Genomic DNA, 26,335 nt, shown 5'->3' with positions numbered 1-26,335 from the left:
TGGTTGCAGCAGTGAGATAAATCTTTTACTTTGAAGGAGAATGCTCTCGATTTCTGGTTTGTGTTCCATTTTTTCAAGTTTCACTGCTTCTCGGAGAGTAAACGGTGAGTGTTTGCAGAAAAGTCCATGTACATGCAAACTATAGGCGATCACTACAGTCTGCTAGCAACCAAAGCAATCACAGGGAGGTTTTTATTGCGGCACGCTCTTTGGGACTGATTATACTTGCTAACCAGTCCAGGAATGCAGATTTTTTTCCTGGAAACCATGCTTGCCACGAGAGTCACGGACTTAGCTCTAGATTTGTGTGCTTGAGACCTGAATTGATCATTTGTTCAACTGTAGGAGATCCTCTCTAACACTGTCAGATCTTACTATACAAAGTGACTGTTATTGTGAATCGGTGGCATCTAAACAAAAGTGAATTGAACGAAATGCTATTAAGATTTTAGTCTGAAACGGATTCAGGAATCGTTAAGCTTGTGAGAAAACATCGAGTGAAGGTGCAAAAGGGTTAATTACACATAGCTCAGTGTCTTGGGTATAAAAATTCCACCACCCTTGGTATCATTTTCATATTTAATCACATTTCAAACTTGTTAAAGACACAAATTCTGCCTTTAACTCGGCTGTTTCCAAGCTGCTATAAAGGCCAGCCCCTACACGCAATCTAGGAACCCAGTGCTTTCTTAAGCTATTGGAGATTACATCTTCACATCCAGGTCAGGCAGAAGCTCATATTTCTTTAATATAAGACGCTGAGATCACACCAACACAAAATCTAAAGCTCCTGTTCTCGGTATGAGCTGATAAAGTGTGCGAGGGGAGCGACAGACCTCACAAGATGGAGTCAAATTTTTTTAATAAAGCGTTGGCTTTCACACAAGACCTGGGCTTAACAGATCAGGCAGTATTAGATCCAGGAGATATTTGGTGTTGCACTGGCTCTTCGGATGTCTTGATGGAAAAACTAGGGCTATGTCCTCAGGGCTTTAAGTTCAAGCTGGACTTTGTGTGTGATCAGTGTGTGTTAGAGAACACACACACGGTGGAATAAACACAGTTAAGGACAGCATGAAAATTTGTCTTTGTCCCAGAGGACTTTACCCACCCACACATACAGCCACATACACACACAGTGTGAACTCACAAGGTTTTTGAAAAGCGCTGTGAGCTCCTTGGTGAAGACGGAGAACTTGAGAAAAGCCGAGCCCAGATCAGGATCGTCTCTGTACACACAGTTTTCTCCAAACTTCTCCAGGGCCTGAGTGTACTGCTCCTCATTTTCTACATGTGCTGAAAAACACACATATATACACACAGATTAACCAAAGTCTTTTTCTCTCTGATCCTAACAAGTTAAAAGTCAATCAATAAGTATTAATAATGCATGGTGATAGTCTTCCAGTGTAAAACAATCCAGTTTCCTTCCATTACACGGTTTTCCTCACACATCTATAGTGAAGGTGGTCAGCAGGGACGGACCAAAAGAGATACTCACCCCCGGCACAAACCATAAATTCTACAAATTAACCCTACATGTTGATAAAATGTTTCAGTCAAGTTATAGTTGCAATCATTTTTGGAAAGAAAAAAAAAAAAAAAGGATGGGACAGACCAATGAGGCTATGGTGAATTATAGAGACCAACAATACAGGAGTTAATATTTGTTATGTGCAATAATAATATGTTTACGTGTTTGTGGTATTACAAACAGTGCCCTCTGGTGGACAAACTAGTCAACATCCACACTCATAACATGGTTGAAGGGTGTTTCTCCAGTCTCTACTTCAGTTTTTTAAATTTTCCCTTTAATGACTGATATAACTGGCGATACCAATAGATGGACAAATGGCTAATATCTGCTGCCTGATAAATTGGTCAGACTCTATCCAGAGAAGTGTGTTTTCTTGGTAGGCTACAGTGTGTCTACTGAGCATACTCATATTTTATAGGTCGTACAAATACAAATGATGAGATAATTAGCCTAAACAGAATGATACACAGAGAGAGCAAATGTTCAAATGATATGCAATAATAATATTATAAGGCCAAGCGTGTTTGTGCTTTCACTCACGTTTTTGAGAACTGGTCCCTATCTGAGGGTTATTTTTCAGCATTTGCTTTCATCTGTAGCAATGAACTCTTTTATCTTCTCCCCGCCTGCCATCTTTCCTCTTCCTACAATACCGTCCTTTTCACTCGATGGCATCGATGGACTTGATTTTGTCTTCATTGTCTTCATGCTAAAGACTGAACAATGTTGGGTGGGAAAACTGCAGTAGATCAGCAGTTTCTTTTATCGTTCTTCCCAATTTTGACACTAAAATTGACTGATGAATGCTTATTGTAACAATAAATGACAGAAATAAGGAAAAAAGGACAACTGGTCCCTTTTAAATGTGTTACATATACTTTAGCTATCATCTAGGCAAGGTCTTTATATAATATTTTGCCAATCTTATCTAGATTTTGTTGCCAGTGAGTTGCTTGTGCAGACCTGGGATGTATGTATGCAAATCCTGACAGTTAGTAATCAGCAAACCACCAACTCCGGTTCACTGTTCACAGTCGTCCAAAAGCACGAGATTGCCACCAGGAAATATCCTAGCGCCCGTGTGGTGAAAGGCTGCAAGAGAGAGCAAGCTGGACTACTACACGTAATGTTAGCATCTGATGGTTGCCGGGCTCGGTCACTATGTGCAACAGTTCCCACTAAGCCGATATCCCAGCGACCCTGTGGCAGCACTGATCACCACTGATTGAACTGGTCCGGAGACGGCCCAATCTCAAGTTTTCTTTAATTTACTCAAATCCTCACTAAGGTTGTCAAAAAGAAAAAAAAATGTATCAATACTCAAATATTAATAGAGAATAAACACTGATATTAAATTAAACAAGGTCAGGAAAATTCCCATTTCAATACCACTGAATAATTAACCAGTTATCAGAAATGTTAACCACAACAATTTATCCAAAGTTCAACTTTTATGCTCTTCTAACTTAAGTTGTTGTGACTTTAGGTATTGTGTTGTTGTACCCTTGGTTTATTACTAGGTTTTGTAAAGAAATGTTCATAATCTGTAAAATGAATGAAACCTCTGATGATAATCTGAAATTATTTTGTTAAATCTGGGGTGAAACTTCCTTGTGGTATCGAAAAATGTTATTGAGTGTTTTCCTGGGTATTGTGACAATACCATCGTGTCAAGCTTGCCATCCGGTTTTCAATGTAATCCGCAAGACACACACAAAAGGCCTCCCTCATCTAATGCCGCCTGCTGCCCCAAAATCTCAGAGTGCGTCTAAAATCGGTTTAATGTACCACAAGGTTAGGCCTAGGAGATTCCACTTAATGCACTTCACGCCACACTAGGCTGCTGATAACAACCAATGCCACTGGGATAGCCGTGGAGCCAGGGATGGAGCGCCAGGGGACTGTTGCTATGACGACAACTTCCAGAGAAACGCAACAGAGGTGGAAGGAAGGGGGTGGAAGTAGGAACAACTGAAAGAAAAAAAAATATATAAGGGGATGCGGTGGTGGTGGGGGGGTCTGAAATTGTGAGGATGCATGCCAAAAGACACCTGCAACCACATTATGACTCAGCATTTAAGAGGTAACACACACACACACACACACACACACACACACACACAACGAGCAACTGCACAGATGTTCCAGGTAACTAGATAAGCTCACGTCTTGGCCGCTGACGTATCCATCAGGTTATTAAAAGGGAAGAGCTGAAAGCCTGAGTCACTACCTGCAGGCATGCTCACGAGACGAATCTAATTTAAGCCACAAAATATCATCTGACGCAATAACAGAGGTCGATGATAAGAAAGCTGCCGCGAGACTCACAAGGGAAGTGGCAAAATGAGAAGCCTGGCGAGTATGTGTTATAATGAGACTTTCCCCCCTCTGTCTGTGGTCTGTGCAGAAATAAAAGACCTACAAAAATAAATAAAGGGGGAAAAAAACGATCTCATGTTTCGATAAAGTGATCAATTCTTCATCCAAAAAACTAAATAAATAAAAAACCAAAAGCACCAAATCCTCTTTTACATAACAAAGACCTGCAGTGAGATGTACCACACAAAGATGTAGTAAACTTCAATCACAGTCATGTGTCAGAAACCGACCACTGCCACACATCCACAGCCCGCTTTCCAAATCCGCTCCAGCTGTTTAGCTCAGCCAGGTTTCGAGCCAACAGGGCGGGGTCCTGTTGTTGTTTTTGAAGTGGCACATGAGAGCCCTACTCAAAGCTGACAAATAGCACAAACCCCTCCAGGGCAGCTTAGTGACTACATGTGTATTTGTTGTAACATGACCCAAACATGTCGTGCATGCAGCCCCGTAGTACAGAGCAGAGGGCGTGTGAGTTTACGTGGCAGGAAAAAACCCAACAAAGGACAGGAGAGACATTTTCCTGTAGTTTACACTGCAAACACAACCTGCTAATTCCTTGTTTACCTGCAGATGTGTAGACACTGAGTAAACATTTCCATGAAATAACACTGGTGTTCCGAACCTCACTTAAAGATATGCAACAACAGAAAATGGGGAATTGGGATTTTATATGATTAGAGCTTAAAAGATTCATTGATTGTTGCATTACATAAGCTGATTTTACCTGATTTTTATTGTTGCAGATCTAAAAGACGCCAACTCAGGCTCTGACGAGAGGTTACAGGGAAATTTCTCAGAGAAGACAAACTCAGAATATAACAACACTAAATGAGCTACAATTAGTGAAGAGCTGTCAGGCTGACTGCGAGTTCTTAGTGATTCCTCAGGCTATTGCACAGGTATGCAAATAACCACAATTCAGCCCACTTTAACATAAACCCTTACCCTTCTGCAAAAAACTCAATGTGGGGAATGTTGTGCTTTTTTCTAGTCCGTATTTTTAATCTTAGTTTCTACTAGTGTAGCTTTGCATGAGTCACAGTTCATAATAAGTCATCTTTATTTAGCTTCTCCTGGTATCTCTGAAACAAGCTTTTTCGTGTTATTTGCAATAGATCATTAATACGCAGTTTGAATAAACTGGCTGTTGAGCGTATATTGTCTCAGTAATGTATGAAGATAAGGAAAATAAAAGGATAGATGGTCCCCTCTCCTTTGTATAACTGAAGTCAGTACTTTCATCTTCCTTTGAGGGAAACTTTGAGAGTGGATGTTATTGTCTATTTAAAATCAGCATGAGAAATGGCTTAAGAAGTCGGCTTGAAAGTAAATGGCAGCATATTGTGCGTCAAAGGGAGAGAAAAGGATTCCTGTTGCTCAACCTCAGGAAATGATAAAGTTGCATTCACTGCAAGACAGAAGCCTGCTCACGCCTGTGGCATTCACCGCTGTATCTTTCCTCCTAAACTTACAAACACACACATGTACAGCTTTCCAGGCGTCTGCTGAGGATTATCTTACATCCCAAAGGCTTGTTTTGCAGCCTCTTCCATTTCTCTCCCACACATGCGGGATTTAATCACCAGATAGCAACTTCCTCTCTCCGTCTCTCCCACACAGCTTCGTAAGTCCGGGTCAGCTGACGCTCGGCGACACAATGCGCCGGTGACCTCCGATCAATTCCAGATCTCTCTAAGGACTCAATGAAAACAACGCTGAGCAAAATGACCACAAGCACACAGAAAAGGAAGCGTGACTATTAATCCCACGGGACAGAGACAAGGAATCGCAGAGGCATGAGAGACAATCAAAGGAGAAAGAAAACTTTCCTTAAAGTTCAAGTTTGATGTTTTGCTAAAATATTTTTTTTGCAAATTCCTGGAACGAGGACAGTAAGTGAGATGACAGTGAGTGAGAACATGTGCTATAGTACAAATCCAGTTAGCTTAGAATGAAAACAGAAACTGGCGGGGTTAGCTCGGCCAACTTAACTTTGTCTAAAGCTACATTTCTATGCAAGCCAATGCACATGCAAATAATTTATTTTAACATTGATATACGTATTTATATATAAACATAAATAATTAAATATCAATTATGTACCCAGCAGCTTAACCAGCTGCAAACTCCACCTGAAACCTTCAGTCTTGCAAAGACAACGTTATATTTTCTAAATTGTATTTACTAAAATCTAAGAAACCGCTTTACACAAGTAGCATGAGCTCTTTTTTTGAGTCCTCTCTGCATTCATTTTAGTTTCTCCTCGGCCCATTTATCTCAGACATTAAAGGTAATCGTGCTAAAAGTTTATGGAGAATCTCGTTTTCTCTGCTACCTGCAGACACATGATCAACTTCAGTGTTTCTCTGATGCAGCGTGGTCTGAGTTCTGCATTATATTCAGCAACTAAATGTCCTTCCCAGCTACAGGTACATCATCCCCCTCCAGTTATCCTCTGTTCAGCAGCTCTGACAAGCCTGTCCGAGCAGCTCTGCGCGATCAGCTCCTGCTCCTTCTGAGGTCTGAGATGCTGCTGCTGGTTTATTCATCAAAACCCACATGCTGACACCTTGACAGGTCTCTGCAGCAACACAGGGTTCTCCTGCTCATTTAAAACCACTCCACCTTTCTCGCTCCCTTTCCCATCTTTTTCTTTATCCACATTACAAACTCACCATGCACGCTCAGCCTCTCAGATTTTCCCTGAGATGGTAATTCTTTAAAAAAATCGTTGATTTGACCTCAATACAGTCTCTAAACATTCAACATTCCCTCTGCTTACCCAGCTCCTCTTTCTCCTCATCGTTACAAAACGTTATTTCTCAGCCTAAAATATCTTTGCAGAATTTTGGAAGAGTCAGTCAGCCATAGCAGGTGCTGAGGCTCCCTGTTATGTGTCACATTACTCACACTTTACCCACAACACCTTGTCTGGAGAACATTAAGAAAACTCAAGTGATCCTTTTTCCTCTATATTTATGTTAGAGCTTGGCTTTAGATACAAGTTGCATGGTGTCATTAACCACTTACAATCTAATTAATCTCAGCTGGTTTTAAAGAGCCAATAGGATCATTTTTGAGTGTATGTAGCTTGTTTCTGCAGGTAAAAGGGTTTGCAAAGCCACCCACATGAACACTGCTCCTAAACTACAGTCGAGGGATTGTTTATTTACGGCGCTATGTAACCCATTTACATTACACTGATGTGCGGGTTAGTTTGGCATGCTGTCAAACAAACAAGGCTGCCTTGCCGTCCAACTACGAAATATGCAGCCACTAGCAAGCAAGCCGAGCTTTCTGTAGACGGCTGCAGCAGCAAAGGAAGCAGATCGCTCATATTCTAAATCCTTAGCATTAGCCTGCCGCCCTGAAGTGACAAACATTAGATTTAATGATACCGAGGTCTGTCAGACTTCGGGATAACACAACAACCTGGCAACGCTCATTTGGGACACAGGTGTGCTGAGTGAGGAAATACACACTGTTGGGTTGGTCACCTGAGAAACATAATAGTCACTTTTCTGGTTTTCTTGTTTTGATCACCATCAAATCCAAAAGGTAATTATCTGGCTTCACCTGCAACATACTCCACTATATTCCCCACATAGCAGCTAAATGTCTGTATACACTTAGCTGCTGGGCAGGGAGCACACTGAGCCACAACAGAGGAGGTCTGCAGCCGCCTAATAATAAAAACAAGTGCGAGTTAGCAAGATGTAAGCGACAAAAAGCCTGAAGTGAACTGGCAGATAGTAATTTAAACTGCCCTTGTCACAACACTCAGTGGATGTACCGTTATTATAGAAATATGGATCAATAAAACTTTAAGTATAAGATATGGCTTTTAATTTAGTAGCCTGTATTTGGAAAATATACTAAACAACTGTCATTATTGTGTTTCCATTTAAAAGTGCCATGTACTCGGCACATGAGGATCACACAGACATGAAACTGAAATCCTCTGGGTTATACTCAAAACACACTGGTGTCTGGGCTGCTTCTCCTTGATAATTGCTGATAACAAAAGGTGACCTCCATTCATGCGAGCATAAATAAGAGCATCCCCTGTGGTATTCCTACAGACAAAGCAATGTTTCTACTCCAAACATTTATAAAAACCGTCTGAAATGCAGCAACGTCCCAGTAAAAAGATTCAAATGAAGAGCCTACGGCAACATTTTGCAGCTTATACGCTTACACCTGCATGAAAGATTACATGGGACTGAAAAGTGCTGGACGTTATAAATGTAAATGCATGTTTAAGAGTGACGTGAGAACGTGTGTGTCCATGCCTCAGCGGCCACATACAAACACAGGCTGTGCCCCTCCCCAGCTGTTCCTTCCGGGGGTCTGGATCAGACAGCTGTCCCTCCTGCCTGAACAGAGCTCACACTGTTCTGAAAAAGACGTGCTCAGCACATTGTTCAGAGGTCTCTCTCCATTTCTGCCTCTCAGCAGGGTTCTGTCAGGCAGGCCAAACAAAAGACACTAAAAAACACCCAACACTGGCACAGCCAGGCATAATGAGCATGGTAATGACACACACACATACACAGGGCTTAAAAGACAAACCTCTCTCTCCCCCTCAAAGACAGAGGATATACTTTCTTTTAAAATCAAACAGAAAATAAAGACCAAAGGAACTGAAAAAAAGCATTTCCAGCAAACCAACCTCTTAAATATTTTTTTACTAAATAAAGATGTAGAAATATTCTGCTCACTGCACTCCAACAAGGAGTCTCCTCCTAAAGGAGACTCAAAAGGTAAGACATAAGCATCTAGTCTTACTACAAATTAACTCTTTCCTTCAGTGCTGGCATGTTAAAATGGTTCATAATATTTGAATCATGCAGCATTGTTCTTTCAGTAATGCAGAAGAGGCCGGCGATCTGCTGTGGTGATGGAGCGTAGTCAAGACTCACCTAGCCCAGACGTGTAGATAGCTTTCACGGACTTCTTCATCTTGTACAGCACGCTGCGATCCACATCCAGAGCCTGGACAGACACACAGAGAAGAGCACATTAAGAAGTCAACGTTCAACTTCGTGCAAATTTATGGCGTGAAAAAGATGGCGTATGTTTAGTCTGCATGAGGTCTTTACTCTTCTTCCAAAGGTAAACTCAGTAGGATGTAGTGCAACAGTGTGCACAGAATACAGAAACACCAGTCTGTACGGTGCCTTTTCCTGTGAGGTAGATGGACATATCTGAATCGCTCATATTTGTGTGGAGATTTTGAGGTTTTGCAAGCAGCCATGCTTTGCAGTAACACAATGTACCACCTTTATTAAATGTGTACTGTTAGATAGTTACCTCCTAATCCCAGATTGTGCTTCTGCTCTGAATTGTAATGAGGCGTTGAGTGGTTTCGGTTTAGTCCACAACCTCAATCCACGCCTGTGTGTGGTCGCTACAGTTTGTGCGTTTCTAACCCACCGATGTGGCTCCTAGCAATGCATTATTCAAGGTAAAGCCAAGAATAGACCTGGGCTCCCTCATTAGTCAGTGTGTCAGTGTGTGTGTGTGTTCATCACTGTAACGGCTCGTAGGGCAAGAGCAGTGAGTAACTGAGGTCCATTGCAACAAGGGCATTTTCCCCGCAATGAATATATACACAAGTCTATGATTAACCAAAGTCACACACACATGCACGCACACACCTTCCCTCCAATGCATTCAGGCCAGTCTCACAGAGAAAAGCTCACACAATGCGCCACTGTGTCAGTGATGACAGGAATCTTTTGGGGTGAGGGGGTTTTTAGGAAATTAAGTTTTTAGAGACTTTATTAAGTATGTCTGCTTGACCAGGGCAAAGCCGGCGCCACTTTTCTCTGCCCCGCTCCCCGTCTTACTGACACCCATCAGATCCCCTCAACTCCCTGAAAACAAAAATAGACAATGACTCCCATTCAGCAATGTACTCACACATACTTCACACACACACGCACTTTTTCTACTCTGCAATTGCACAAGATGCGATGACAAAACTTATTAAATCCATAAATCGTTTTAATATCCAGGCTCCGAGATGCTGAATAACTGCTCAGCACGTCGTTTTCCCTGAGGTCACATCTCACCCACACTAACAGAAAAAGAGGAAGCGATGAGAGACTTTGAAGGGAAAGTGACAGATAAATTAAGTGGCACTGGTTGAGGGACAGACAGAATAAAACACAGAGCTCAGAGAAAAGACAAGAACATTCACAATGTCCTCTTTCACTCTTCTGTCAGTACGGGCTCACAGAGGCCACCTATAAGGGTAAAGAGGGGGGACCCTGTCAGTCTGTTAGGGGATACAGTTACACTCATGGAAGAGGGAAAAAACGACTAATGGGGTGTGGGGGATCAGTCTTGAACAGAATGATGAAACTTTTATAGTTTAACAGCATTTTAATGAGTTTAATGAGCTATGACATTTACACTTACTTCAATGTAAAATCGATGTAACTTCAAAAAACTGTAAATTAAAAAAAAAAAAATGGATAGAGAAACCATGAAACTAACAACTATTATGGAGCTGCCAGGTGATGATTTTAGTCATTGTCATCTTATGTCACGCAGGCTGTCACTATGTTAAATTGGACGCAAAGAGCACCAAAAACCTCCTTGTGCTTTCTGGCATATCACAGCTGCTTGCCAACTAGTCTGCAAACACTATCCAACCACTTGCCGAGCAGCAGTGAAGGCAAAAAAGGCTAAACTTTTACTTTCAAAATACATGACAGCAGCTTTAGCAAACGGCTTCACAGAAGCTGTTAGCAACCACTCACAAACTGGGTGGAGGAACTGGTGACTGCCAGTGGACTCCCCACTGGTCTCTAGGCCTGTAACTAAGAGTGGGTTTGACGGAAAACCAGAGGGATACAACTTACCATTCACAAGGTCGGCCATATGAGTCGAGCCGAGGAGTCTTTTACAATAGGAAATCTCTTTTGAAACAAAAGCAGTCTACTGGAATCACTGGAAAAGCATGCTAGCTTAAGGCACTTTGGCACTGACGTGTTTGATGCAAATCACTAATTTGCAGATGAGAAAATTAGTTAGCAGATCAGCAGATTAGCAGACTGAGGATGGAAACATAGCAGGAAGATTATTTCCCACATCCATCATGAAGCAAAAAGAAACTACCCCAGCAGGAGAGCTCTCAATCAACTTCACTCACTTTTAGTGATGAATGATTTAACCTTCCCTTATTAGCAGACACTGGTGGGCATTTTCCTGTTTCATTACTCTCTTTATTAACTTCTTAATAGTTTTTTTTTTTTTTTTCATATGTGCAGAACTGTTAACACAAATGCTAAACTAATAAGATACATGACACACTCCTGCCTTTGACAAATGCATTTAGTCTGCTCATTTCAGCTGAAAAATACCCCGCGGTCACGCTCACCTAGCCTTGACCCCTGAAACAGCAGCACATTATCCGCACTGTCAACCTCTACTTGGCGTTTCACAGAAGACCAAATCTCTCCCATATACAGTTCAGGCATTTTTCATGCTGTGAAAACACAGGCATGTGCAAAGTGCTAATATTTCAAATTTCTAAATATAACTGCTTTCCCCCCCTGAACATATGTGTTTATACAACTAAGCTTCCAGACAGCAGCGTCTGGTAACAGTAACGTGCTAAAAATAAAATATGATGTATTTAACCAGAGGAACTGTGCAAATTAAAAGAAGCTTTTGCATATAAGTGGGACTTACAGTTCTGTGGTTTTAGTTCCTTCAGCTACCGTTAAATGACTCATCTGTAACATATGCCATTATCCCATTAGCTCTGTCTGGCTCAGACAGACTCTGCAGCTGTAGCTCTGACTGAGCTTCAATCGGAAAAAGGACTGAGGAAAAGTACAGCTTTCCTACAAAGAGTATCATCTCTGCATACGCCGCCAAACCAATTCAACTACACAAAGACTTTTAACCCAGAGCGCATTTTTTTAGTAGAGCTAATCTCACCTGGGGCTTGCCTTTGTACATCAAGTCTACTCCAAGTGCTAAGAACGAAAGCCATAAAAGCACTCAAAGCATTTCTGCTGGTATCTGAGCTTCTGCGAGAGTGTAGAAGGCTTCCAGGAGGATCTCATTGATCCCCTCTTCAACATAAGGTGGAGTTAATGATTTTCAGGCTCAAAACATATCAAACATAGTGAGGGGTTGGCGCTTGAGGCGATATGATGTGCAATTTCACAGTTACCCTGTAACTCTCAGGGTGTCATGAAAACTGCCTCACGTATAGCTGAATTCATTTAAGCTAGCCAGCAATTTCAGAAAAACATGCTTGAACCTTTCATCTGTTTATTGATCATCTGAGGTTGAGTGTGTTTTGGTTTGGAGGACGAGAGGTCAAACAGAGGTGAGCTGCGAAAGCTAACGCATGTGGCAGAATTTTACAGACGAGTTTTGTGCATAAAAAATAAATCATCTGTGTATGTTTAATTCATAATTTTAAAACACAAGTGCAAAATGTGTGCTGCATGCACTGAGATAACAGTCAGGTGCAAGCTCACTCCAGTTAAGTTGAACAGCGAGTTCTATAACAAGAGATAAGAATGATATGTTAAATTAAAAAAATACACGACACAAGACGAGGTCGGTAGTCATGGAGCACTCTTACTCTGACTCAGCGGGACTCTCTGGCAATAAAGTGCATGTTTTCATGGAGGACGACGAGCCAAATGGATCAGATTTACCGCAATCTGTTAGTTTTGTGACTAAAGATTTTGGTGCATATGCTGTATCAGAGCAGTCAGATGGCAGCTATGTGTTCTGCATCAGTATCAGCAAACAGCCTCTATGTTAGAAGTTATTTGTCAACTACTGCAAAGTACACAGGGAAACACTGACATTCAGGCAACATTGATTTCAATGTGACCTCATTTCCCTGTGCAGGTTATAACAGTTGTGATGAATAAAAGAGTCCAGCTTTGTTCACATAAAGCAGGTTTGTGTTGCAGTAGGTTTGCAATGCATATGCAAACTGGGTGCGCTGGTGGATGCGGCACTATCCCAGAATACATTTCACTACTCACATGCTGCCTCGTGTGCTGCAATTGGCTAGAGTCTTCTCATTCTTGTGGATATTACTTTGACATGTATCACCCCTCCTAAAACTTCTCCCCAAACAGGTTAATGGGACTCCCCCATGACAGATGCCTCCAGCTGGAAGAAAATGTGCCCTACCTAATTGCAAAACTAGCCCAGGATAAGCTCCAAGAGTGCACGATTCCCTCCCCACACACTGGGTCAATGACCTGGTGCCGGAGTGCGATCCGATGGGTCAGAGCTATTTTCAGTGGCACAATATTAAACAGCCAATTTTTATGTTCTGGCTGCTCAGCTGTCAATACTTTGCTCTCACAGACCGTTACCTCTAAACCTCTGGTTGACCTCTCTCATAACAACACTAAGTGACGAGTCCAAGGCTTACACGCACATTGGAACAGGCATCTCGCCTCCCAAACACACAAGGTGTCCCCCGCTCAAGCACAAAGCACACCATCAATCAGCACAGAGTGGTCTGACAGGCCAGCAGGGTAATAAACCCACCAAACACACTCCTCTGACTCATTCTCACATGACTCATCAATCACTTTCACACATTTGCACTCCGATGCACTGCCCACATTTGAGCAGTTTTTTGTAAAAACTTGTTTGAAGCAGAAATGTAACCCAGAAATGTATTCACAGTGCGAGGGGAACTCCGCGGTGTTGTAATATTTCATCAGCCCAGGCTCAGCCCAGGCTCCGAGCTGAATCCACACACACACACAATAGGCCTCGTCACCCGGCCTGGAGCTGCTTCACCAGCCAAATTTATGTGACATTTCTGCGATGTCAGCCGTTTTCTCCTCCCTGTTAGCAGTTCACAGTAAACTAACTAGAAGCGCACTTTTCTCCCATCTTGTGAAGGATCAGAGACCCAAACTGAATTCTACTGATAATCATCTTAAAGGCATGACATCAGCATCATCATCGTGGTGATTATAACAAAGCAGCATCTGCTGCAGCCGATCTGCGCAGACTAACGCAGGGTCACGGGGGTGACTGTCAGAGTGATCCATTCACTTGAGTTTGTACATTTCCTGAATTGCTGAGTATTATATGTCATGTTACTGATCGCCGTGAGCCCACAGCTGATAGATAATATCATAGACAGAAGGAAAGAAGACACCGTAAAGCTGAATAATGCTGACGATGCTCAACTCCACTCCACTAAAGTTTACATTTTAAAAAAAATTAAAAGAATTTAAAGGGTTTTTTAAGAGGAGAAAAAAAAAAAAAAAAAAAAAAAAAACAGCGGACACATATCATTTCTGCTCAAACGGAGCACTCAAAGAATTTTTTTTTAATACAACTTCACTCATTAACATTCATTCATACAAGCACTTTTTTCTATGCTTTTCCAATGCAAGTGCTTTCTATCCAACATTGATAACATTCATTCTCCAATGGATGCATCGGAAAGCAAATTGGGATCGCTATCTTGCACAAGGATATTTGGCATGCAGATCAACAACCTTCCAATTAGTAGGTGACCTGCTCTAAACTAAAACTTACTTCAAATCTGGTTTCAGACTGAAAAAAGTGACATTATATAAGGACAAAATAATTGTAACTGACAAAAGAACCTTTATATCTTGAGAAGAGAAACAAAACCCAAAACACAGTGAGGTAGAGAGAACACGAAGACCATGTGAGACAGCGGGGAGTGATAGACAACGCCAGCAAAAGTGGGTCCAGCTAACAGGGCTGTTTTATCGTAGCAGTTTCCACCTCTTTCTCCTCTGTCTGAAGAAGAAACACATTCCTGGATGATTGCATGCAGGAGTGACTGACAGACAAGACAGAGACCCAGCCCCATTGTTCCTGCCAGCTAACTATCTGCTGATGACAGCATGTCTGCTTTGCAAGATGCCGTCCCTCTTTCCTCAGAGGCCCCATCAGCAGACAACAAACACGTTAAATTTTAAAGAAAGGCAATCCGAGAAATCTTCACACACTTCTCTGAAGCTCACACACACACGCACATCTGCGCTCTGTCTGTGCGTCTTTATAAGTCGTCTTATAACCTTGCCTTACCCTTTAAGCTCCCCACCGCCTGCGACGGGGACCCAAGGAAGCGTCTGCTTCATATAGTGGAAACCAGGGAGTAAGAAAGCAGCAGCCTAGGATTTGCTGCATGTGTTGGTACAGTAGCTCCACGGAAAAAACAACTACAACTAAAAGAGTGAGTTAATAGGACAGAAAAAGCCTAAGTTTTGATGTGAAGATCATTTGACTGCACTCAACATCACATTGATATTTATTTCCCCACTGCGAGGTGGTCAGCCCACACAGCAAAAACTGGAACAGGATCTCTTAATGAGACAGATCTAACTTCATATCTGAAACAGCAGATGAGCTGTGTAAAAGATTTCACAGGCCAAACAGCAACTGACTCACCGCGGTTAGCAGGTCGACCACTAGCGCTACATAAGTGTCTTATGAACATCTATCATTAGGTGTACGAGGTTAACGCCCATCTATACACTGTGTGAGACTGCATCAAAAACTTTCCCTTTTTTTGAGTCACCTGGGGGAAAAAAAAAAAAAAAAAAAAAAAAGTATACTTGGGCCCAAGAGAAACATAAATAAAACATTACATTTGTATGCAGTCTTCTCTGAAACATTACAAAAAAGGGACAAGTCAGGTTTTCTGCAGGTGTGCTGTTGAAGCAGCTGCACAGTGCAAAGTACTGACCAGCCTTCGGGCTGCTGTCTGCACTTCCATATGTTTCACAGTGTAAACACAGGAAGGGAAACTCGCTCTGTGTCGGTGAAGGAAGATCTGTGTCTCAGCTCAAAACTCAGAACACTGAAGTAGACCTACTATGCTTTTCCTTATATCTTGTCATAAGTCTCCCTTCACAGTGGTTATTATTATTATATTAAACAAACATTGAGGTCACAATAGCCACAAGTAATCCCCTTGGAGAGCTTTTTAAACTCTTGGCTCTGTATGATGTTGTATGATGTGAAGCAACATGTTTAATGTGGCTTAATATGATCATCTCATTTGTGACAAAGGTGCGACACTGAGCGCAGAAGCCCGTCTCTCTTCCTGTTCAAACCTTTTGTTTGCGAGGAACAGGAGCTAAGAAAAAAAGGCTCAACCCAACAGTGGATGAATTTAGTTGCATCGAGGCTCAAAGTAAATATAAGGGCTACTTTGAAATGTATAATGAGTATAATATGTCCCCAAACATGCAGACATTAAAACCAAGAGGCATGTCTCTGAGGAAGCTGTGCTCAAGCCATGCAGTTTTCTTATGTCTCTGCTTCTGATTTTCCACCCGAGACAGATTTTATCTATAATCTCGATTTTAAACCTCTTCAGCTGAGCTGCAGATGAATTCCCTCTTTAAAAGAGCTCCTTTAAAGCCACTTTCAAGTGTTTCATTCACAACTTTTCTCTGTGCTGAGTGAGAAAAGTCAATATTTGGACAGAGGTGGGTTTCGTGGAGTGGACTGCTAACGGGCCATAGTTGCAGGCTTTCTGTTCCCTCGACTGCAGAGATGTGAGAAGTTAGTCTGCCCGAGGTCAGCATGGAAAACTCCACGCTGACATGAGCTCATTAACACAGAAATGCGTGCATTTTTGCATCTCTGGCGACAGAACTGATGAAGACTCCAGCACAAAGCTAAACAGTGACTACATTTATTATGAGTCAACATCTTTTTCCAGGGAGCCTAATAATTCCAGCTTGAACTCACTTGGGAAGTTTCGGTTTCGTTTCTGTTTAAGTTTTCTCCCCAACTGCAAGTTTCTGAAAACATCTCATCCACCCACAAGTACTTTAGTACCGCGCACTCGCTGCTTTACAGCTCCTCGGTGAGCACTACAAAGACCGCTGCTGGACCACAGCCTTGACTACCAGCTGCCAGAAATCACACTGGGATGACAACATCAACTGCAGCGCTTTAAGTGGCAGAGAAAACAAACTTTCATGTTAAGTCCCGAGGCATATTTCAGGGTGTTTTACATTTTACAAGGTGAGAGACCCCAATGCAAGTATGGTTTCCTTTTGGTTTCCCCAGACAGCTGCACTGCATCAAAGTGAAATGCATCTATAGCATCTGAGCAGCCCCAGCCCATCACTAACAGATTCAGGTCTGCATCACTGTATCCGCCACGCTCTGTGCATGACTTCAAATATAACATAAAAGATCTTAAAAATGAGGGTTAAATGAGCAGCAGGCTTAAGACCCCGATGGCGCCATGTATTTAAAACCTGCTAAAACGGTCTGCCTAACTTTGAGGGGGAGTATTTAATGAAGTTTATAAAAGTAGCAGGAGGCTGATAAAAGTTTGCAGGAGAGGGTGGGGGGGAAATAAGGACCAAATGTGCTGCACTTTGAGGAAGCAGTGGGGAAAAAACCCTCCTCTGACTTCACCTTAAAGTTTCTGTTTGGCTTCTTTTCACACGGAGGTTTGTGCCAGCTTCACGGTGTCAGAGACTCCTGTGCCAGAGACCAACAGTTACAACATGATGCCTGAGAGACAGAGGGGAAAATGACCTGTTTTCTCCTGGAAAACTCTGCTGTAAAAAACTACAGAGACCACGATTGTGTTTGTGTGCCGTTGTTGGCTTGAGAGCGCACTTCAGACGTAGAGACGAGGATGACCTGTATTTCACACAACCCTCTCTGAACTCCGCCGGGAACTCAGAACTTGAAAAGAGCTCCGATTGACATGAACTCACTCCGCTCTACGAAACTCAGACAATCTGAAAAGTGTCAGACTCGGGCAATCTCTGCAGATAAAACATGCTTCAAAAATTACAGGAAGTATCACTGTTTCCAGTGCTGTAGCAGACTCCCACAAATGAATTCTACAAATCTATTTTAGAGCATTTGCTTTGTGACTTATGCTGAACATTTAATTTATCACTGATATTATGAAAACTGCACACCAGGAGGACAGATGTTGGATGTTGCAGAGCAGTACTACAACTGAAGGGTGGTGGTGCAGGTTCGACTGGCGGTTTCACACCTTCCAGACTACCGATGTGTAATTCCAACACCGTACAACTGATCTTAGGCCCCAAGCGAGTCAGAAGCAATCGAACTAAGATTGCCTTGAGAGCCTCTGAGGAGGCAACGCTAGAACAAACAAAGGAGAGGTCTGGGTCAGATCTCTGAGTGAAAGTGACAACAGGACAGCACAACTGTGAGGATTCACCCCTCCCACGGCACCGTGGGCCTAAGCAACATGGAGTGGACGGGACTACAAATCAATAGCGGAGTTCATTAATGGAAGAGGTAGAGCCTGTGAGGGAACAAAAGCCATCAAAAGCAGCCGTCTCTGACAATCTGGGCCAGGACACTCTGATGGATGAGATGGGCTTTAATTTCCAGGCATCCCCAAGTGCCCCTGGTGTCTAACCCCCTAACCTCTGTTTAGGACAGAGAGAAGCACGTTTGTCCTTTAACCTCAGTCCTTTTCACCATGCCGGACTCAGTTTCTGACCATTTTCACCCTGTCTCCTAATGAAACAGACTTATTAGGTCTAACAATGACTAACAGGCTGCAATAAAGGAAAATGAATTCGCTACCAAGTCCTGATGTGTTCACCCACAAGTCTAGACAGCACACAAAACTGAATAAAATCATATCACATCGTAACAGTCAAAGCCACGGAGGATAAAAGGCATCAATGCTTTGAAGTGACTGGGACAAGGCTGGGACGCTTGCCGCTAATAGATCTTAATGAGGTACATCATAGAGAGTCCTGGCCAGAGTCCATCTGAGGAGGATGATAACACAAACACTGCATTACCAGGCCCCAGACGCCGGACAGCCACCTCCCATTTGAAACCCTTGGGAATCATTGAGTTAGCAGTCCCACACAGATAATGAAAAGAGACTTTTACCACAGATATAGTCATAAAGTGAGAGTGTTTAATCACATGCAACATGTCTTTCCCCAGATATCAACTTTAAGTATTCCATCACCAGTACCTCAAGCAAGATTACTATAGAAAATAAACTAAAAGCTAAAAATTCAAGAGCTCATCCCAAGATTTGGCTTTGCTTCAACATACTTGGCCTATTCTGGTGCCTTAACTACAGTTAAGGCAAAGTCGAGGGACAACGGATAAAGAGTTAGAATGAAGGGAGGAGACAAGACTGCTGTGATCGTGCCAGAAATCCCATTTCAATTACTGAGAGCATCATTAAGCTTCTTTGGTGGGATACAGAAGACTGGCCAAGGTGGCTGGGGGTTTGAGTTGCTCACTTGGACCAGACGGCGCATTTAGGCCGTATGTGTAAGAGCTTATAGATCCAACTGTGTGGCTCTAAAGCTATTAGATGTGGATTGTCCCTGCACTGATAATCCTTGTCTGAAGGCTGTTAAAACTTTCCTCCAGGCCACCTGTTCCAATGGGGGTGCAGCTGCTGTCCCTGACCAGGTCACAGCCGTTAACACCAACCACGCCTGGGATGGGGCAGCAATCAGGACAGGAGAAGGCCACGCTCTCTTTAGGCCCGGGAGCTGCTGGAAAATCAACACAAGCCAGCAGAATGACATGTGTAAAATGAGTTAGGAGACCACATTTGTCTTTAGATGTTGACACATCCACCACAAATTGTTGCACTTTAGGTAAAACATGTCAACGCAAATAGTAGGAGAAGAATAAATGTTTTGTCCTGCTCCAACCGGTTATGCAGAACAGACTAGAAATTAAGAGATATCACCATGTGCTAACAGAGGATAGCGTCAAGTTAGAGCATGTACCCATAACAACTGGTGGCTTCAGATTAGGCTTAGAGGTGCTATAAAGAGATGAGAGGCTAAAGACTCAGGGCAGGCAGTAATCAGCTGCTGTTTTTTTTAAACACACTGTTTTTTTTTCATAAGCCACATGCCCATGTTGCACACCAGCATTAGAAAAGTTAGTAACAGTCTGTGAGAACCAGACTGCAGACTGGTATGGGCTGCAGAGCCAGCACCCGTGCATGCTGTGAATGCCATTTCCATTCCCAGAGATACTCACAAAATAATCTCACTACAAAATCAAGTGCAAATAATCCAGCAGGCTTTACAATGCATAGCTGGCATGCCAGAGTCATGGACCTCTGTTGGGTGAATTAATAGCCAGATGGATGAATAATGATGCTAGCCTTCAAGACCGAGTTACCCCCAACTGCCCTTAACGCCAGGAACAATCCATGAAAAGCTGACTTGGCTATAAATAACCGTTATTCATCTGCAAAAAATGAATAAACTTAACAATGAGATAGAGGTTGGAAGGAGAGGCCCACTGAGTGGGTGTATTAGAGGGCATAAGCCATGCAGTATTCTGCATCAGTCATTTACTATTGCCATTACATCAAGAAACTGATTTTTTTTAGCATTTCAATGAACTTGAAGTCACTTAAAGCTTCAGATTGGACCTCTAGTTGCTCCTTGTCATGGTTCATTAAGTTTTCTGGCTCAGTAACCTGAGCCGTTTTCACAAAAGCACTGCAGCCCCGAGGCTCTTGAACAAATGGAAGTGCATGTAAAAATGCAAATTTTAAACCGCCTGATCGGACATCAGCAGATCTTTAACCTGTTGTTTAACCTGCCTTGTATAAAATCTGTATGCACGCATGGGCAAATAGATGTCTTTGGTGCTGCATCCTGCACGCGGTATCCTGACACGTCACTTACAATCGCATCGAGCCCAGTTGACAATGCCCTTGAAACTGCTGGTGCTACAGAAAAACATGTATTCCTCAACCAGATGGCAAGTGGTTTCTAGACATTGCCGGCTGTCACCAGGTGAAACTGGCTGCTGTAGCAAGTCAATTTAACTTTAATTACACAGCACCAAATCACAACAACAGCTTCACATTGTAAGCTAAAGACCTACAACAACCTCCTTGCAACTGGTCTCTAGTTCATCACCATGGTTGCCTGTAGACTGCATGAAAGATGGTGACTTGAAACAAACGCTTGTGATCCAAACCAAAATTAGAAATGTTGACTTTCAAAGTAAAAGTTGCACCTTTTGGAAAGTGCTGGTTGAAGCAGTAAGCAACTGTTACTTTGAAAGTGAACGGTCTCCACTTCTGGCTTGCATCGCAGTTTCACTGTAAACCAAAGTAAACACAATGTACAGTAAACAGCGAGTGTTTGCAGACAAGTTGGCACCTTCCATGAAAACTATTGTCAACCACCGCACCCAACTTACAACTAAAGCAATCACGGGAAGGTTTTTGGTGCAGTACCATCTACTGAACTTTGCAGCCAATTTCACTCCAGCGACTGCCAGAAACCTCAACAGGTTAAAGAATATAAAGTTCTCCCAAGCACTCTGTGGTCAACAGTGAGATCACTTAACACTCTCTTGGTCTGTGTGAGCAGGGCTTTAGCAGTCAATTTCACAGTGAGTGCCAGCTACCAGTCACAAACAGCCAGGAGATAAACATTTTTCCCTGGAAATACACATTTTCCCTAGCAGCTAGAGGTTGCTGACTCATCTCTAGTCTTGTTTAACTGAGGCCTTACCTAAACCATGCACTTAGCGCAAGCTGTAAGGTGTCTTTTTGTCAAATGTTGAAACACTTGCATGATAAGTGGCCTTTCATAAATACTTTATGCTACTTTACATGAAGTAATTGTCTTCCTTTGTTGTGTGTGTGTGTGTATTGTGGTGGACAATGGTTTACATGATCCTTAAAAGAAAAAAGAAAAGAAAACACACACACAAAAGCAACACACATATCATATAACTATACAACAACAGAAAGACAAATATACTAAGGTCGAGGAACAAGTTAGGGATACTTTTACATACGAAGCTACACCGGGGAGGCAAGCACTCTACCTGTCAAACAACTTTAAATGAGAAAGCAGCTGTAATGTCATAACGGATATTGTGTGTCTGCCTGCAAAGGGTTGATCAAAGGGCTGAGAACACAAAAGCTTGTCTTGAATATCAAGTAGTGACGGCTGTTTTACAGCCCCAGACGCTGCTGCTCAGCAGTCTAAAGTATGACTAACATCTCTTTCATACCGTTAGCAAACGGTTTGAGAGGACTGTTGATGTTACACATCGCGAACCCAGTAAGTGACCCACTTTACCACAGAATGAATGTACTAGTAATTCTTTAACCTCCTCTGTGAGTTTCAAGCGCAACATAGTATAGTATATTTTTTTTCTCTCATTTCTTTTCTAAATGTACTTGTATATTGTTCACATGTTGAAATAAATTACCAATCAATCAATCAATAGTGACAGTACACGAAACTACCAGGTACTGCTGCCAAAGATAGAAGTGAAAGCACGTGAGATTCGTTCCTGGAGGCAACTCAATTGATTGCAGCTGTTTTAGGTGTCTGTCTGCCAGGCAGCCTTTAGTAACTGAAAGAGGGAAAAAAAAAAAGGTGCAAAAACAGACCTGAGACGACTACAATGTGTGCCAATTTCTGACTTCAGCGAAACATACTCATGAGTTTCTCCTCGAGTGAGCCTTGAGTGCATGACTCTTCAGCGTGATCAATAGACAGGGATCAGATCATCCCTCAGGGCAAGTCCTGCTTTCCACTTGAGCTCATGGTTTTTCCTGATATGCACAGTCTGTGTTATACAAAAAACAAAAACAAAAAAAACCTGACAGCTGACATAATAACGATTGCCTCAGTGTCATATTTTTAAATAAGGAATGAGAAAAAACGATTACAGACTATTACGAATAAAGAAAAACAGATCCTACATCTCGACTGCTGAAAAGTGTGCCCAGAGCAAAGTCAGCACAAGTGTTTTACATGAGCACAGAGGGGGGCCATGACACAAAGCCCAATATCCTCTTACTGGATAAACAGCTTTTTATTGTTGTGGTTTTTACAAACGAGCACCCACATGCGCACAAGCTCTCTGAATGGCCTCCTAATAGCCAGCACTTTAAAGCTACTAGCCTAATTAAGATTCTGTCAGATGCAATTAAGTTTGGAAAGAAATAATTACACAACAATGTGCACCCGTTGACATAAACTCTCAGAGCGGTGCAGTCTCCGCTTTGGTTAACATGTTTAAAGCTTTTCTATAAACAGCCAGAAACAAAGATCAGAGTCTTTAAAGAAGTTGAGACTGTAAGCCCATCAGGTACTTTACAACACGCTTCATTAGGAAAACGGATTATTGGATGCAACCTTCCAAAGAGGTGAGGCGTCCAGGTTTATAAGCAGTTTGCATCTCCAAAACAGTACAGGATAAAGCAGATAAACCTCCTGTATTTTCCCAAACAGCAAACAGGACTGTTTTAAGACTAGTAATCATTCCTTTCTACTAATAAATAACCCATTGCTAAGTTATAATGGGGGGCAAGCTCCTAAAGCAGTGGAACAGGAGATACCACGATACACTACTGCACCATAAAATGCATTTTTTGTGCAAATGATAGCAGTGTGGTCATTTTATAAAAACACATTTTTAGTGGAGAAGCTCTACTTGTCGAGTGGAGCTTGTACAGGGAAACAAAGCTCACAAGTGTCACCTGAAATCATATACCAACACACTGTAGCATCACAGAGTACACTGCTGCTCTGTCCTCGACTGTCAGCTGAAGGGTAAAAGCAAAGAAATGAGCACTTGTACAGCAAACAGAAAGGCCAGAATCAGCACAAGGTTCGACGATCGGTATAATGCTGAAAACAGCAGTATAAAATCTTCATCCGGCATTCATGACTAGACAGTATGCAGGTGTATTATTATACTCGAGGTTAAATGCGTGAAGTACGCTGTCCATTTGACTGCTAGTCAGTTTTTTCCAAGATGAGCCACCAGGAAGATGAGCACCACTAACAGGTGCTCGTGCACGCATGTGTATGTAAATGTGTTTATGTTTGCGTACATGCGCTTGAAATTCCAGGCAGGCCTGCAGACAATGAGAGGAAGTGTTCCCCTTCCACTGCAGCGTTTAATTGGTCAAACAGACCAAAGTGAGCGAGCTCCGCTAGGCCCAACAATAAGGCCCTGTGTTCCCTGAGCCTCAGCTTTGGGCAGGTCAATGTGAAACAACAACACGCCACTCTGTGCGCCTCTCCAGCGGCAGCAGCACTCTAAAACAAAGCTGCTGAATTAGTCTCTCAACCCAACAATTCAAGCTCACAAAGCCACCAATTACAGCTGACCTGCTATTTAAGAAGAGAAAAAAAAAAAACACTTTTATGTTTACTTCTACGGGAAAAGACATTCGAGCAGTGCTGAAAATCCTTCCCAACTGGAGATTAGTGGCTATTTTTTAAAAAAAAATGAGCAGCAGCAAAATAAATAAATAATAAATAAATGAAAAGGTTGAGGCAAAGTATGTGCAGAATGGTGACTGATGCCAAGGAGAAGCACCTGTCAGCTAGAGCAGGTGTGTGACCGTCTGCCTGGCTCAGTCCTCCATGCACGCACACACACATATATACACAGGTTAAAAATGAAGCCACAACCCTCACCAAGGTGTGGAGGATCAGGAAGCTTAAGCTGACACTGAGCCCATATGTGGATTATCTAAGCCACCAGATTCCCTCATCTTGTCATTTTTATTTATTTATTTTTTTAAATAAAAAGGTGTTGGATGGAAAAATGACTGCACCAGTTCCAAAACCTTTTACCTTAATGACACCAGAATTAAACCCCCCATTCCCTCCACATGCCACCCAACGGCAAACAAAGCAGCGACACACTAACACACATAACAAACGGAGCTACTCATGTGGGAAATTCTATTTTTACCAGGAGGCAGGGCGAGGCTCTGCCATTACAGTACACAAAGTAGGGAAACTACAACAAGAGAGGGAGGGAGGCAGCAGAGGGCTGTCAGGAAACAAAGCGGAAGTGTCCTTCCTCCTGATGACCTGCAAGTTAAAGGAGAACACAAAGTGCTCTCTGTGCAGGAACAGTGAAAAGTCGTGTATATTTGACTGATTTCTTTCTCTTTTTTTTAATCCTCTCACAGCCCCTAATTTACCTCATTCATTTACTCTGTACATGAGACATCTATTGCATGTCTAGTCCTCTTAGAAAGGAGAACCCCTCCTCTGTTATACATTTTTAGATTCCTTCCATTTTGGGGAATCGGGGGTTTACGGATAGATATGTTGGAAATGCTGTGCAAACCTGTGAGGACTGATCTCTAATTGGACATTAAAATTAAACTGAATTACAACCAGAGCACATTGTAGACGCAAAACAGTAAAAAACCTCTAATTAATGATGTCTGAGTTTGCCAAAGCGTGAATATAAAGGTTAAGGGATGTGTAAGTGAGTGGTAACCGTTTACGTCACTACCTGCCAATACTGGAAAATCTGAATAGAACTCATTTATGTTTGCAAAACAAGGGGCTACCATCACTCACCTCCTCCAGGGAAGCCACTGTATTCCTACACTGGGACATCCTGGTGGTGAAGTTAGAGGCGGTCGGCGATTTGTAATCTTCATTGGTCTCTGCCACAAACTCTGCAACTGTAATTTGGTCCGGCATCATTAATCCCTTCTTGCTGATAAGAACGAGCCCCTTTTTCTTAACCCCCTTCTCGTCTGCGCACTTCTAGGACTGAAAAGTTCAGAGGAGCAGTAGCAGCAGTGGTGTGTGTGAAGGTCCCTGCGGGTAGTAAACCATCTCTGTTTGTGTTATTCCCTTGTTTGCTCCCTACACAATCCAGCGCAGCAGTGCTGCACGTTGCCGCTCTCACCGCGCCGTGCTTTACAAGGTGATGGATAAGGTTAAATCCCTCCTGCCTTTTTATCCCGCTACTCCATTCAGTTTAACGGCCAGCCGGGTGGTCACAGGGGAAAGAAAAGCTTCCTCGGCAGATCCCGCTGTCCTCTCTCGGTGTCCCGAAAACCTGCAGCAGAGCAGAGGTAACTTCTCCTTCCTCCAAGCCCCGGGAAACAACAACCAGGCGTTTCAACGGGAGCGCAAGGAACTGACAAAGGTAGAGGAGGGGATTCAATGAACCCGCACCAGCCAATGGGGACACGCCGCGTTCAGTGCTGCTTGTAAATTATAGCACCGCAGTAGGAAGGTGATTTCTGTGATATATAAATTCAAATTCAAATTCAAATTTTATTTGTCACGTACACAGTCATACACAGTACGATATGTAGTGAAATGCTTGGACAACTGCTCGTGACCTAAAGAAAACAAAAAAGGAAAAGGCTATGAATAAGATAGGAAATAAATATGAAAAATTAAAAAGGGTAAATTTAACTAGGAAGGAATAAAATATAAATTAAGGTTAAAAATGAAATAACTGTACAACACAAATTAGAATGAAGGGTAAATTTAACTGGGAAGAATAAGATAAAGATAAATATATAAATTAAAGTTGAAAATAAAATAACTGTACAACAAAATACACAATATAGAACTATATAAGAATGTATGAAGAAATATA

General features: G+C 42.4%; 1 protein-coding gene across 2 annotated transcripts in view; it reads right to left on the bottom strand.

Moving 5' to 3' along the window:
- asap2a (ArfGAP with SH3 domain, ankyrin repeat and PH domain 2a) overlaps nucleotides 1-25,827 on the bottom strand; it is a 57,195-nt gene extending 31,368 nt beyond the window's left edge. Inside the window, exons 1-3 of one of the 2 annotated variants that reach the window (XM_080870404.1) lie at nucleotides 25,294-25,827; nucleotides 8,839-8,911; nucleotides 1,151-1,296 (exon numbers count right to left, since the gene is read on the bottom strand). In XM_080870404.1, coding sequence (XP_080726530.1) covers nucleotides 1,151-1,296; nucleotides 8,839-8,911; nucleotides 25,294-25,422 — 348 coding nt within the window. In that variant the 5' untranslated portion in view covers nucleotides 25,423-25,827. The remainder of the gene's footprint in view (nucleotides 1-1,150; nucleotides 1,297-8,838; nucleotides 8,912-25,293) is intronic. The other variant, XM_080870403.1, reaches the window with a different exon arrangement.
- Between the last annotated feature and the right edge of the window lie 508 nt (nucleotides 25,828-26,335).

This window comes from Rhamphochromis sp. 'chilingali', assembly GCF_963969265.1.
Source record: "Rhamphochromis sp. 'chilingali' genome assembly, chromosome: 21".
Classification (NCBI taxonomy): Eukaryota; Metazoa; Chordata; class Actinopteri; order Cichliformes; family Cichlidae; genus Rhamphochromis; species Rhamphochromis sp. 'chilingali'.
This window is presented reverse-complemented; position numbering and strand designations above follow the sequence as displayed.